This window comes from Kryptolebias marmoratus, linkage group LG2, assembly GCF_001649575.2.
Source record: "Kryptolebias marmoratus isolate JLee-2015 linkage group LG2, ASM164957v2, whole genome shotgun sequence".
Taxonomy (NCBI): Eukaryota; Metazoa; Chordata; class Actinopteri; order Cyprinodontiformes; family Rivulidae; genus Kryptolebias; species Kryptolebias marmoratus.
In genome coordinates, this window is record NC_051431.1 from 30,903,756 (window position 1) to 30,917,675 (window position 13,920).

A 13,920-nucleotide genomic window follows, 5' to 3' on the forward strand; every position below is an offset into this window, starting at 1 on the left:
ACATTTGGTTTAACAAATACAGGAAATAAAAAATGCTAAATTATTCAGACATATTCCCTTTATCTGTGGCAAAGGTGCAATAACAAAACAGTAATAACAAACAATTAACTAAATTGCAAGTATCATGTAAACTTAAATCACTTTGGTGAAGGAGATATAAACACAGACTGACATAAACCACACATAGTTACAAAACTGTTGCTGTGCAAACATAACATTTAGCCATAATACAATAAATGTGGACAGACTTAACTCTTAATAACCCACAACAACATGGCATCAAAAAAACATTTGCTGCATTGACACACAAATGTTGGTTGAACAGAACTGATCATCAATTACCTAAACCATCGACGTCCTGTTTCAGCCCTCCTGCAGTGATAACTCTGCCCTGACTTGTCTCCAGCTCCAGTGTCTAAGTCCCAGGATCTGGGCACTGTGAATGACTAATGCTAAATATGACTGACATGACCAATAAGGACTGAACTCTAATAGGTACAATACTGTCTCAAAATTATGATTTAGCAAATCATAATAATAAGACAGTATCTCAAAATTGTGACTTAGTATCTCATATCTATGAAGGGCTGTCATAATTTTGAAATGCTAAGACATTTTTTGAGATATAATATCTTAATTACTAGATGCTAAATCAAATTTATGTGATTTTAATTACAGGGTTGCCAACTTTCAAGGGCAACTTGTGGTAAGATTTGGACTGTTGTGCAGGGCGGAGCAGTTGCAGGTGGCTGTTAAAAAACAAAGCAAAAGGGATGTTCCCTATGTTGCTTAATATTACATCCATCTATTAATCCATTTTTTGTACTCCCCAGACAGTCTGCCAGGCCACCTCAGGGCCACACAGAGATGATCGATTAACCATGCACAAACTCACAATAGTGCTAATTTAGAGTCACCAATTAACCTAACATGAATCTTTGTTAGAAAATGAGGGGAAACAGGACTATTCTGAGAAATTCCACACATGCATGAAAAGAATATAGAATCCTCTTTATAATATTTGTCTATTTTAATAATAACTTGAAACTCTAGTGTGATCAGAAACATTTTGCCCTAAAAACAGGTGAGAAAGCTTTGCAGATTGTAGGTAGTTTTCTGTTTACTTAAAGAAACTGCAGTCATGGTAAAAAAGAAAATCCACTTTCTTTCAGTTTTAGGTTTTTACATATCAGGACATAATATGTGAAAGGTTCTAAAAAAATTGTAATCGAACTTCAAGTGTACAACAAAACCCCAAAAGATTCCAGCATGTCATTATTCATTAAACAAAAATAAAGCCATCATGGAAAAGCTGAGTGGGACAAGTGCATCTTTGTTGCTTCCATGGAGGTTAGGAAGCGGTGCTGCTGATTAAATATAATGAATAATTGGTCATCATTAAGCAGGGTGTGCTTTTATCACTCCCAGGCAGGGAACGGTCTTTGCTCTGTCCAAATTGACCAAATATAACATACAGAAACCTCAATGATGTTAAAATGACAATAGGAATATGTTACTGTGGTAAGATACAGAAGATACGAGATGACATATTCTATAATGGCATCTTCACAGTTACTGTAATAAAGTTTGTGAGTTTAACCATCATCTCCTAATTCATTACAACCACCACAACAACTCCTAAAGCCTATCAGAATGACTTGGTTTTAAGTTGCTCAAGTTTTCTTTCTATTTATTACATTAATTATGAGATAGATAAGTCATAATTTTGTGGAAGTATGTCATAATTATGACTTAGACCAGAACCCACCATCACCCCTTAATGACAAGCTGTGACCTGAATCAAGGAACATTTTCATCCTCTCAAATTTATTGAAAGATGGTGCAGTTTGACCCTGAGATTGCATCACAGTATGCCAACACACACACACACACACACACACACACACACACACACACACAAAGAAAACAAGTTTAATGAAAACGACCTGCAAATGACAATGCAAAAGTGTGGAATGTTCCTTTTAATGCTCAATTAGCAACAATAAAACCAAAATTCTTCAATTCAGTAACCTCAGCCTTTTTAACAGACTCAGCGGTGCTTTTACACACACAAAGAAAATTTAAAAAATCCAACTACTAAGAAAGTTTTAAAAAAAGGCTCAAAATTTGTAACTTTGGCTGAATATCCATTGAATATAGAACAATGTCTTGTCTTAAAAACAATGTCTTAAAATGATTCAGTCCTACAATCCATGAGGCTGACATCAGAACTTTCATTTCTTTTCTTTTTCCCCAGGCAGAGGCCCGGACCCACTGGAAACTGCCCTGCGACCCAGGGCAATGGCGAGAATGGGTTTTCACAGACTGAGTCTGTAAGTCAGTGGGTTACTTGTACTTGACAGTGTGTGCTTCATAAAGAAGTGACATGAGTTAGCTTCACAGGCGGACTTGTTGGCCAAAAGATTGCAGTAAGTTGACTCACATAAACAAGTTAAACCAGAGGGGATTTTTTCCTGTCGTACTGGTTCAACAACCGTGACACTTCAACCTCTATTTCCTGTCTGTCATGTCTGCCATGCTCATTAGCCCCAGAAATGTAGGAAATTTCAACTTTATGAATGAAAACACGTCACGCGACATCTCTTGAAGAAGTAGCACAAATCATATTATTATTTATCTGTACAGGTGATATTTGTTTATCTATTTATTGAGAAACAAGAGCTGACACTGTCAGGTTTTGTGGTTTGAGGACAACAGGTTTTAGTTGGCGCACTTGTTGTTCCGAACCGTACCTGAACGCGTCACGGGGTTACCTGACACAAGGTGGGAAGAACGAATGATACACGGATTATTCTCCTCCTCTTTCGACGCCGCACCCATTCCTGCTCACGCCACACCTTCCAGGAAGAAAAGCCGATGTGAGAAGCGACACGAGTCAGCTTCTTCGGCTTTTCTTCGTCCTGTTTGCTGTCGCTCGTTCCGAGACAACATGCTGATTAAAGAGTTGTAAGTAGCTCCCGTCATGGTTTAACTTTGCGTCGTTTCTTCTCGGTTCGCGAAACGGTCGCTTCAGTAGTTAACTTGAGTTATTCAGCTTTTAGCCATTACTTACAAAATGTAGCAAGGCTTTTGTTCAAATTGTATAGAAACCTTTGTTAACAGTCCATCGTTTGAATTTTAATTTGGGGCACAGCTGTGGTATATCTCCCCGTGATGTTCCAGCAGCTTGGCTGAACTAAACTCTATTTAAAACTGAACCAATTTTACGGTCTACGTATTGGTTAACAACGATATAAAGCATAAATATTAAAAGCAAGACAGGTTTTGGACTACTACAAGACTAAGTGTAATTTCGGCTTTATTTAGCAATGAAATTGTGCTGAATTTCTGAATTCCTCTTTGGACAATGTTTAATTAAGTAGCCCACATCAGCCTGCTGTGCTGTTTGAGGAGGAGGAAAAGGTTGTGAGTGCAAACATGTCTCTCACCTTCATTTGCCTTGCAATTAAAGTTAATATTCTGAGCCAAAATAAAATGCATGTAAAAATTGGGGCGATTTAAAAAATGCCTGTAAATTTACAAGGAAAACAAGTTGTAAATATGCACTGTTAAACTTAAGACTTAGTTTTTTGACATTATTTGACATGTTGTACTCCAAAGTCAGACGGTTTAATCATATGCACATCATTAGTGGGACAGTATCCAGTGCTGGCTGTCATCTGACCATGGTGCAAAGTACAGTGCCAGGCTGAACCATGTTAAACTGTAATGTTCAGACAGCTCAGCTGAGCCTCAGGACCAACTGATTCAAGTATGTAACACGGAGCCTTTAGAGTTGGGCATTAATATCAGAACTACTACTAAATGCCTTTTTATCGCCCACTGGCAAAAGGCAAAGGTAATGATGTTTGTGCTTGTGTCTGTTTATTTTGTCTGTCCCCTTAGAAGAAAATCTCATGAGTCACTAGACAGATTAAAAAAAACAAAACAAAAAACCACTCCCAGAAAGTAATCATTGGATGTACAGTTAGTACATCCAAAGTGTTAACTTTTAGAGCCAACCTAATTTAAGATGGCTGAATCAATAATAGCCAACACAAAAATGACTCTTAACTCAGTCCCTTTTGCAGATGTTAATCTAAAAGTTGATATTGTTGTAGCTGAGACTGATCTCCAACATACTCTGAGTGCCTCAGTTTGCCCAGCGGCGTCTCTGCTTTAAGGTAGCCATTGCAAAGTCAGTGAAGTTTTCATGTGGTTTCTGGCAGAATCTGCTGAGTGCTTCGTTTTCACAGAGTACCTGTAGTACAGAATGGCATATCAGTATATCTGGAAAACTTACTGAAGGAAACTCATTCAAACTGCACCATTTGATATAGCTTGGAATTCCCTTTTATAATATTTTATTTCATACTTTGCAATGAGTACCTTTAAAACTTTAGCATTATCAACCGTGTGTCGTTGAGCAAAGTTTCTTAAGAACCACTGGTCAGATTTTAGTGAAAGTCTCAAAATAATCATTAGATTTGTAACTGATTAACTTTTGCAGTCATTCCCATTCGAAGTGTCGGCCATAGCTAATCAACATTAGCAAACCCCAACATGGCTGTAACTGAGTGTAACTGTAACTTATTAATTAATTAATACATGTAGGGAAAATTACAGATATTGATCTAAAGATTGGTGTGGTAGAACCTGAGTTATCCTCAGCACATACTCAAGCCCTACATGTCTTGTTAGATCTCATAGTAGTCCATGACATTGTGCTTGAAGTCATTTACGAGACTGACCAAAACAACTTTAACTTTGTCATTTCTGAGCTGATCTTAGTTTAAATAAAACTAAAATATGAAAGGCATTGGGTGATATGCATCCCTTTAAAGAATGCTAGGTCTTTAATCTTGTTAGTGTTCATCAAGCTCTTGCCCTGCAGCACTTCTTCTCCTATGTTCTGTCCCTATGAAATATTCATGTCCTGCTAAACTGCCAACAATTGGTGATTTACTGCCTATTGTATGGTGACACAAAGAACCCACACAGGCAAGGTTTCCACTCAAAGCTCCTGGCTAGTTTGTTCACTGGCTGCAGAAGTCTTTATTGCAGCTTCATAATTTCCTCTTCCTGTTCCTGTGATAGTGGGACACAAGCAGAACACACTGTTTGCCTGCTTCTCCAGTGTACAAGATAGATTGCCTTAATAAGTAATCTGAGCACCACTCTGATTAAAAACACGATGTTGTGATTGTGTGGGGTGTGAAGAATGAGGAAGTGTGTTTCATTATCTTTACTCACTTTATGGTCTCACATGCTGAAGCCATTTTATAAGTTGGCTGCCGACTGAGATTGTGTCACAGTAGCTGAGCACGCTGTGTTTTTTATGCCACTTGTATGGTAGAAGTCAGATGACTTTTGTGTGACAAGATAAAAGTTGTGACCTGCAAATTCAGTTTCCTCAAGTCTGATTAGATCGAGATGACAGACAGTTGTGGTTTCGCACGAGCGATAGGAGTTTTGAGAAGCACTGCGACAGCAATGTCCTCTTAGAACTAAAGGCCAAAATGAAGGCTGTTGTGTTACAGCTGCAGTTCCTTTGTCATTTGCAAAACTGGCCTTGCCATTCAATTTACCTACGATTGACACTTGGTATTTTGTGACTTTTATACTTTATTTACAAAAAAGTTCTCTATGGAAATACATTACGATCTCTTCAATTTATTCAAAAACATGATTCCCTTTTTAAATCTGCTTTGGCATACCTGGTCTATATTTGTATTCTTACATTTCATTTAGCTTGTAGGTATGGTTTTGCTAATTTGACCTTTTGCTGCAATTTTGCTGATTTTAACTTTTATCGTATGTTAAGCAGAGTTTAGCTTTCAGCTGCATTTTTGCTCATTTTAACTTTTAGCTCCAGTTTAGTTAATTTTAGCATTCAGCTACTCTTTTGTAATTTTTGCTTTTGGGCCCAGTTCAGCTAATTTGAGCTTTTTAGTTACATTTTTTGCTATATTTAACTTTTAGCTACTGCTTTGCTAATTTTATATCAGTTCTGTTTGTTTTAACTTAAACAACTACGTTTTGGCTTCTTCAATAAATGATGTCAGCCGTTCACTCTGCATTTTCTCTAGTTGAACCAGGTAAACATTAGATAAACTGCTTTTAGACTTTACCTAAGAGGTTGTACTGTTCATTTTAGATTCCATGTACAACAAGTTGTCAAATAAATTCAGATGGTTTGTTTTTATTTCCAATCTTTTCTGAGCTGTTGAATATGTAATCGGAGAGCTGAAGTTTGACCTGAAAGACAAGCTGTCTGTAATTTGTCCTTATTTAAAAGTGGGCTTGTTGGTGTTGGGTTTTTTTTCCACAGGAAGTGCAAGCTCCGTAGTTTAATACTTTTTTTTTCCTCTCTCTTTCACAGCCGGATTGTCCTGCCCATCTCAGTAGATGAGGTATGTACTCATTTATTTACTTATCAGTAACTGTACTCAATTCTCGACATGAACAAAGTGCACTTTTTTTGTTGTTTGCTTTTGTCATTATCACTTCTCACTTTTTAAAACACAGTTCCATTACATCCAACATTTGACGATAATAATATTAATAGAGGCATTTTGCTTGAAAAGTTTTCTGTTACGTTTATTTATTTATTTTTGGTTGAAATGTAAAAGAAATCCAGTTTGCCGTCTTGTTTGCTTCTCCAAACAGAGAGGGGGAATAAAACAGAAGATTTGTGGCTTCAGACCAGGCCATAATTTTGTGGCACTTAAATGCTTCAAAACAATCCTGTACTCCTATTTTAAGCAGCTTTCTTAGCAACAAATCATGAGTTCCATTTGCTGCCAGTCAGTGGAGGGGTTGTTTGCCCCAAAAGGAGGCAGGAACTTTGCAGAGAAGCTAACTACTCAGATATGTAACTATACCACAGTGGTGCCCAATCCTGGTCCTGGAGGGCCACCATCCTGCATATTTTAGGTTTCCCTGCCCTTCAGAGTGTTCTGCTGAAGCCTGTTATTTAGTCATTCATTCAGAAACATGTCAAACATTTAGGCTAGTGACCCTCCGGGACCAGGATCGGACACCATTGATTCCTCATCTTCTCTCAGAGCTGTCAGAATATATCTCCCACTGTGATGCAGTTAAAATGTCTCCTGGCTGCTGATTGCCATCTGTGAATCATCTTGCTACATTTGTATATCCTTCCAAATATTCAAGAAAACAACTTCTGCCTTTTCCCCTCTCTCTCTCTCCACTTCACTTATACATAGTCCACTCCCTTTGATGCTCCAAATGTCCCAACAGTGATGTCTTTGCTGTTTTTTTTTACCTAACACTAAGCAGAAACCAGTATTTCATTAAAGCACCCAATCACAGCTTTTCTTCTGATCCTTGTAAGTGTGAAGGGTTGGATATGAAATGTTTAATTAGTCTTTTTAGTTGAGCAATAATGTGGGACATTTACAACATCTGAGTGACATAGATTTCCTTTCAGTAATGTTAAAGACAGAGGTGAGGCTTCAACAGAAGTTGGTAACGGATTATTAAATTGCATAATTCACCTCACAAATAAAAGTTGTTCTGCTACACTTTGTTAGACTGGTAACAGTTACCACTAGTCAAATTGAAAGACTGAATGCAAAAATTACACAGCAGTCACAATTCTATGATTTGGATAGACGGATACTTTATTGATCCCTGAAGGAAATTTGTATGTCCAAAACCTAACATAAAATAAATTGTACTACAAACAACAACCCTGATGACTGTCATACAATTATTAGTGATTACCTTCTCTATTTGTTTTTCAGCCAAATATCTAATATAGATTGACTGATTATTGCAAGTTTGGTCATAGTAGTTAGTAGTTATGTAACCCTTACATAAAATACCAGATAATTATAAAAAAAAATAACAAAGGGATATACAAAAAATCTTTTTTTTTTTTTTTAATCTTAGCAAAATATGAAACAGCAGCTACAGCACATCTGTGGCACAAGACAAGTGTGGAACAGAATGTCATTGTGCTTGCTGAAAAGCAGTGTTTAAAGACAAAAGCTCTCCCCTCCACACACATGCACGCACACTGTTACTTTCACCCAGATGTTTCAGACAGGGGAACGAAGACTGGATTCTCCATTAAAAACGGATCAAGTATGTTGCGTTTGGGACTCAAATTTTGTGAAGCAAATTTGTGATTGATTGAGGGTTACTCTAACCTTGCATCTCTGTAAAGGGTAGGGACAAATTACAAAAAGATTCAGTCAAAAGAAGCAAAGTTCAACAAGTCCTGACTGTAACTCTGCTAAAGTCTTTTTTTCTGTATTCTAAATGGTATTTTTGATTAGATCAAAATTATAATAAATGTAAATTATAGTAGCCTTAAAAAACTGAAATGTATTACCAGCTGATTCTTTCAGTTTTGTTATCAATAAATTATGATGCTATAAGTATGAAGTACAGTACATAAAACTTATCAAGCACTGAACTAAATGAATATCTAAAAGGATAAAAGCTTGAGATTGCGTGAAACAAAGTATGTGTTGTGAATGACTGTCAGCTACTACCACATAGACTCCAACAGTTAATGCTAAAGTTTTAGACAATGAGTATCCCTTGGAGTGTGTGTGGTGAATGACCCTTGGCTACAACCATACTAATATCTGTAAAACTGACTGAGCCATCTTTGTGTTTTCTGGCTGTAATGGACACATCTTGATTTGGGTTGGCTCCAAAGGTCAATCAGTTGCAGATGTACAGTCAGTGATTACTTATTGAGAGCTTCATTAAACTCCATCCTCTGGTTCAGGAGATACACACAAACACACATAGGCAAAATCTTCATCGCTTTTCTTTCACCTTTTGGCGGTGGGTCATTAAAAAGTTATTGGTAGAGTATGTCTTCAGACGTTTTAACAGCTGAACTTGAGTCATTCTGACGGTTATTTGTGTGTCTGACAACAGAATAGGGTTTAACCCAATCACTCTTGTTTCATAAAATAATAAAAATCAAACTGTCACCTCCTGTTTGTCAGTTTGTATTATGACATGACTCAGAAACTCAGCTTAGATGGGCTGTTCTGCCTGAACATGTTGCTGTTGTTCCTTGGTGAATGTGACTTACTGCTGGATGTTGTTCCTGTCCAGGAGCTGCCTTTGACAGTGATCAAACAGGCTGGTTCTACACGACCAGCCACATTCCTTAGCAGCAACTCAAAGAGGCAAGGCTGACAATCCAGTGCTATCAAAATAGGTTACCAGCCTGGAGCAATGCCCTGCCTTTGAGAAGGACAGGGTTTGGCTCCCTTCAGTTACAAGACTGTTTTTTATTATACTCTGGAGGAAGGTGATTTCAGACTATAAGTATTTAAGTTTTTGCCTCTCCTTGTTTGTCCTGTAGCAAAATATACAGACCCTCCAGGATTTTGCGATCGCAACTATTAACGCAAAATCAAGCAAACCCCGCAAAATCGCAACTTTGCCCAAAACACCGCAACTTTCCCGCAACTTTAACCCAATATTTATGGTGGAATACAAAATAACCCCAAATAACTCACGAAGAAGAGACATGACGTCACTTCCTGTTAACATCAGCATGCCGGGAGCATGCAGGAGCAGCGACTGAAGGGAAAATGTGCGCTAATGCTTCACATTTGCCCACAGAGATTTCAGCAAAACACCGCAGTGAAGTTAGTTTTATGTTGGATATTCGCGCACCGCGGAGTTAGCGGTGTCTAGCTCACGGCTGACCCGAAAAAGGAACGCTAATGTCGGCCAGCCGTCCCTAAGTGAACCACCGCGCGTGAGAGAAGGGGCCGGCAGAGAACAGCTGGCCGACATTAGCGTTCCTGTTTCAAGTCAGCCGTGAGCTAGACGCCGCTAACTCCGCGGAGCGCGAATATCCAATATCCAACTTAAAACTAACTTCTCTGCGGTCGTAAACCAGTTTCCTACCCAGCTGCACGAGAGTGGGGGGGAAGCTGTTTTGCACGTCCTGCAGTGTAATCATGGAACATAAACGCATCGACAAACACTTTGTGTCTGCAAAACATGTGAGGAGACAATCCAGAAATGGTCATGAATGTCAGTTTATAAGCTATCAAAGTTCTCAAAGCATCTTTTGAGAATATCAGTGTTTCTTGGTACAAGTTTTTTAATTGATTTTAGTAAAAATAAATCGCAACTTTTCATCGCAACTTTTAAGAAAATGCCCCGCGAAATCAGGCATTTTAGCCCGCAACAATCACAAAAAATGCCCGCAAAATCCTGGAGGGACTGAATATATCATGAACCACTGGGTGGATTTGTAATCATTGGATGCACATCTAAAACTGATTTAACTAGTAAAGTTTTCAATTCAAGATGGGTGCCACAGATAACTGACATTTACCAAGACAAACATGGCTTTAACTCCATTAGTTTTACAGATATTGAGCTAAGATTTTATGTGGTAGTGGCCGAGTCATTCAAAATGCATCTTGTCATATCGCAAGAGATTGAGCATAATGTTTTCATAGTTTGACGAAAATGGCTGCAACTTCATCACTTTTCAACATGAGATGATCTTGGTCTAAAACTGATATGAGAGGCAGCAGGCCTTGAGTTTCCTTTGGGTGTAGCTGAACTGCTAAAGGCAACAGTATGTCCTGAACCATGATTCACAATCAGACAGAAAGAAACTAAATCTGTTCTCTCAGTGGACCAAATGTTTCAGTGTTGCTAAGCAAAACTATTAAACTTTTTGTTTGGCTTTTTGTTGAAATATTTGTCCAAGTATGGATGTTTTAAATGGGTCAGGCTGAGTGAGTCGGTTCTTCCAGTCTCGTGAGTGTTGCAACACTTTCCCTGACTCAGGACACCGAGGCAGGGAGGAAGAGGAAGAGACAAAAAGGGGCTTACTCTGCTGGTTTTCCTTTAAGGAAGTCTGAGTCCAGTAATTGTTGGAAAATAGTTCACTCTCGCTCATTTGGATGAATAGTTAAAAATGGCAGAAGAATTTTCGACACTAGTTTATAACTTTACCTGCTCTGGTATTGTTTTCCCTTTTTTCATCATTTTCATATCAGTGTTTTAGCATTTTTGATTCTTATCCAGAGGTTTTGTTTCTGTGTCTAACAAACAAACAAAACAAAAAGCAAATTTAAAATTTGCAACAAGCCACTTTTGAGAGAAATTCAATTTGTTTCAAGGTCTAAGCTTTTACCACATCTCCTTTGCCAACAGTTTGGACTTGTTTGTTTTTTGTTCAGGTATTTGTGAGTGATTACTTTTTGTTTTTGCCACTTCTTAAAATAAACAAATGTCCCTGCATTACACAAAACTGATTGTTAGGTGTTGTTTACTTGTAGTTTCTTGACATGCTAGCTAATTTTAGCTTTTTTTTTAAATCGCTTCCTTTTAACTTCTGAGAGGCTCTTTCACTTTAGCTGGTAAATGTGACATGATTTATTCCAATTACAAGCTAACTTTATGCTTTAGCTGCTGGGTTTATTACAGCCTTGTTGCTGGGAACTAATTTGCACTTTGTTTTTTATGCAATAGTTATAATCTTCATTCTGTCTTTTTTTGTCTTTTCAGTACAAAGTGGGCCAGCTGTATGCCGTAGCAGAAGCCAGTAAGAATGAGACTGGAGGAGGAGACGGAGTGGAGGTGATCAAGAATGAGCCATATGAAAAGGATGGAGAAAAAGGACAATACACTCATAAAATCTACCACCTGCAAAAGTAGGCAGCGTTCAGTTTGACTCTTAATTCATGTCAGAAACTCATTTATCTTCTCAGCATTTCCTGTCTCTGTCTCTTGTAGGAGCCATTTATGTTTTGGTATGTGTAAGGAGAAGGAAAAGTTTTTTTTTCTTTTTATTGTCATTGCATGACTGTTACCAGTATTACAACAAAATTATGTTGGTATTCTTGGTTTCAGAAGGAAAATAACATTACTAACAAAATAATAATACTCAGAAGTTAGAAGAATACGTAAACCTCACTTGTTTACATTCAGTTAGAAAAAAGTGTGTCTGCCAGAGGGTAGGAGCCTGTAGGAGCAGGGTGGATTGGGTTTGGGTGATGGTCTTAGCGTTGCTCTGACACTGGGTCTCAAAGATGTGGCCTCTGCAGTGCCTTCTGCTCCCTCTATTGTCATCCCACACGCAGTATATCAGGATGCTCTCCACTGTGCACCGATAGTAGTTCATAAGGAGATTCCGAGGTAGTCTGGCTTTCCTCAGCTTCCTCAGGAAGTAGAGGCATCGTTGTGCCTCACCAGAGATGTGGGAAGTGTCTTGTCTAGGCGAGGTTCTCTGTGATGTGACTGTCCAGGAACTTGAAGCTGTAGACTCTCCTTTGACAATCATAGGAGTATGATCGAACCTTCTGGACCTCCTGTAGTTCATGACAATCTCCTTTTGTTTTCTTGCTGTTTAGAATGAGTGTTGGTAGAGCACTAGATAGTCTGTCAGGTTTTCTGCCTTTCTCCTGTATGCTGACTCAGCATTGTTGAAAATCAGCTGTGGCTTGAAGTGTAAGCTTAGCCACGATATCTTCATTAATAATATCTAAGAAAATATGCCTTTTTATAAAAACATAAACCATCAAATGCTTCACCCCAAAAAAGTTCCTGTTGGTCAACAGTGTAATTTAACATGGGATGGGGGGAAATGACAAAACTATTAGGATATTTCATTTAAAACTGTGGTCTCATATCAGATTAGGCAAGGTTAAAATGTTGTGACCAGCTCTACAGTTGTATGAAGTTACATAGGGCCTGTTTAGTGCTTGTACAATTTTGCTGTATCAAGTTAAATTGTACACAGAACTCTAAAAGATTACAGTAAATGAGCTTTAACAACAAAAATCAATCAATAAAACAGAGGATCTCTGTTTATTTCTCTGCAGCAAAGTGCCAAGTTTAATTCGCAAGTTGGCTCCAAAAGGTTCTCTGGATATTCACGAGGAGGCCTGGAATGCATATCCTTACTGCCGAACAAGTGAGTCTTACTGCACACATTCAGCCACATGTGAAGAACTGAAGTTTGTTAAAAGTCATCCCGGTCAAAATCGAATGCTCTCATTATAAATCGGAAACACCTGCCACCCAGTTGTAGTGGTGCTGAATTTCACAAACATAATGCTCAGCGTTTAACTCTTTTTAAGTCCTTTATTTCTCTATTTCTCATCCATTATATTCCCATCATGATCAACTTCTTCTGATGCAGTCCTCACAGTGAGTATTCCTGAAAGTTATACATGCCTGACTTAAGCTTTTGACTCTGTTCAAGATAAATGAAAAATATTTCATATTTTCATATTATTAACCCAGATACTGTTACTGCAGGCACTTTCTGTGAGCAAACAGAACAATGTACTACAGTGGGTATCAAGTTATTTATCAAACAGGAAACAGTTTGTCCAAATAAATGATATAAGATCTGAACTCTGTGGTATCACATGTGGGGTTCCTCAGGGTTCTGTTCTTGGATCAAAGTTATTTATTTTATATGTGAATGACTTGGTGAATGTGTCGGGGTTGCTTAAATGTGTTTTATTTGCTGATGACACTACATTTATTTGTTTGGGTGAAGACATAGAACAGATGTTGGAGATGATGCAGACGGAATTTGTAAAAATACAAACTTGGTTTAAAGTTAATAAATTATCGTTAAATATAGATAAAACTAATTATATGATATTCAGTAATAAAAAGAGAACTGTCAATGGTACGTTTAAAGTTGAAATCTGTAGAGTCAGTGAGGTGAAGTTTCTGGGTGTCATCATTGATGAAAAGTTAACATGGAGAGCTCATATAGATTATTTAAGAACAAAAATATCAAGATCTATTGCAGTACTACATAAAGTAAAGGACATATTTAATGATAAAGCACTATTTATATTATATAATGCAATAATTGTTCCACACTTGATTTATTGTATAGAAGTCTGGGGGAATGCATGTAAAACTATTACT

General features: G+C 37.8%; 1 protein-coding gene across 1 annotated transcript in view; it reads left to right on the plus strand.

The window, feature by feature from the left end:
- The first annotated feature begins 2,767 nt into the window (after positions 1-2,767).
- The window catches only part of LOC108246555 (phosphatidylinositol transfer protein alpha isoform-like), a 16,782-nt gene continuing 5,629 nt past the window's right edge, over positions 2,768-13,920 (plus strand). The window contains exons 1-5 of the mRNA XM_017434174.3: positions 2,768-2,967; positions 6,383-6,413; positions 11,536-11,681; positions 12,852-12,943; positions 13,172-13,179. Of these exons, the coding sequence (XP_017289663.2) occupies positions 2,798-2,967; positions 6,383-6,413; positions 11,536-11,681; positions 12,852-12,943; positions 13,172-13,179 (447 nt within the window). The 5' untranslated portion in view covers positions 2,768-2,797. The remainder of the gene's footprint in view (positions 2,968-6,382; positions 6,414-11,535; positions 11,682-12,851; positions 12,944-13,171; positions 13,180-13,920) is intronic.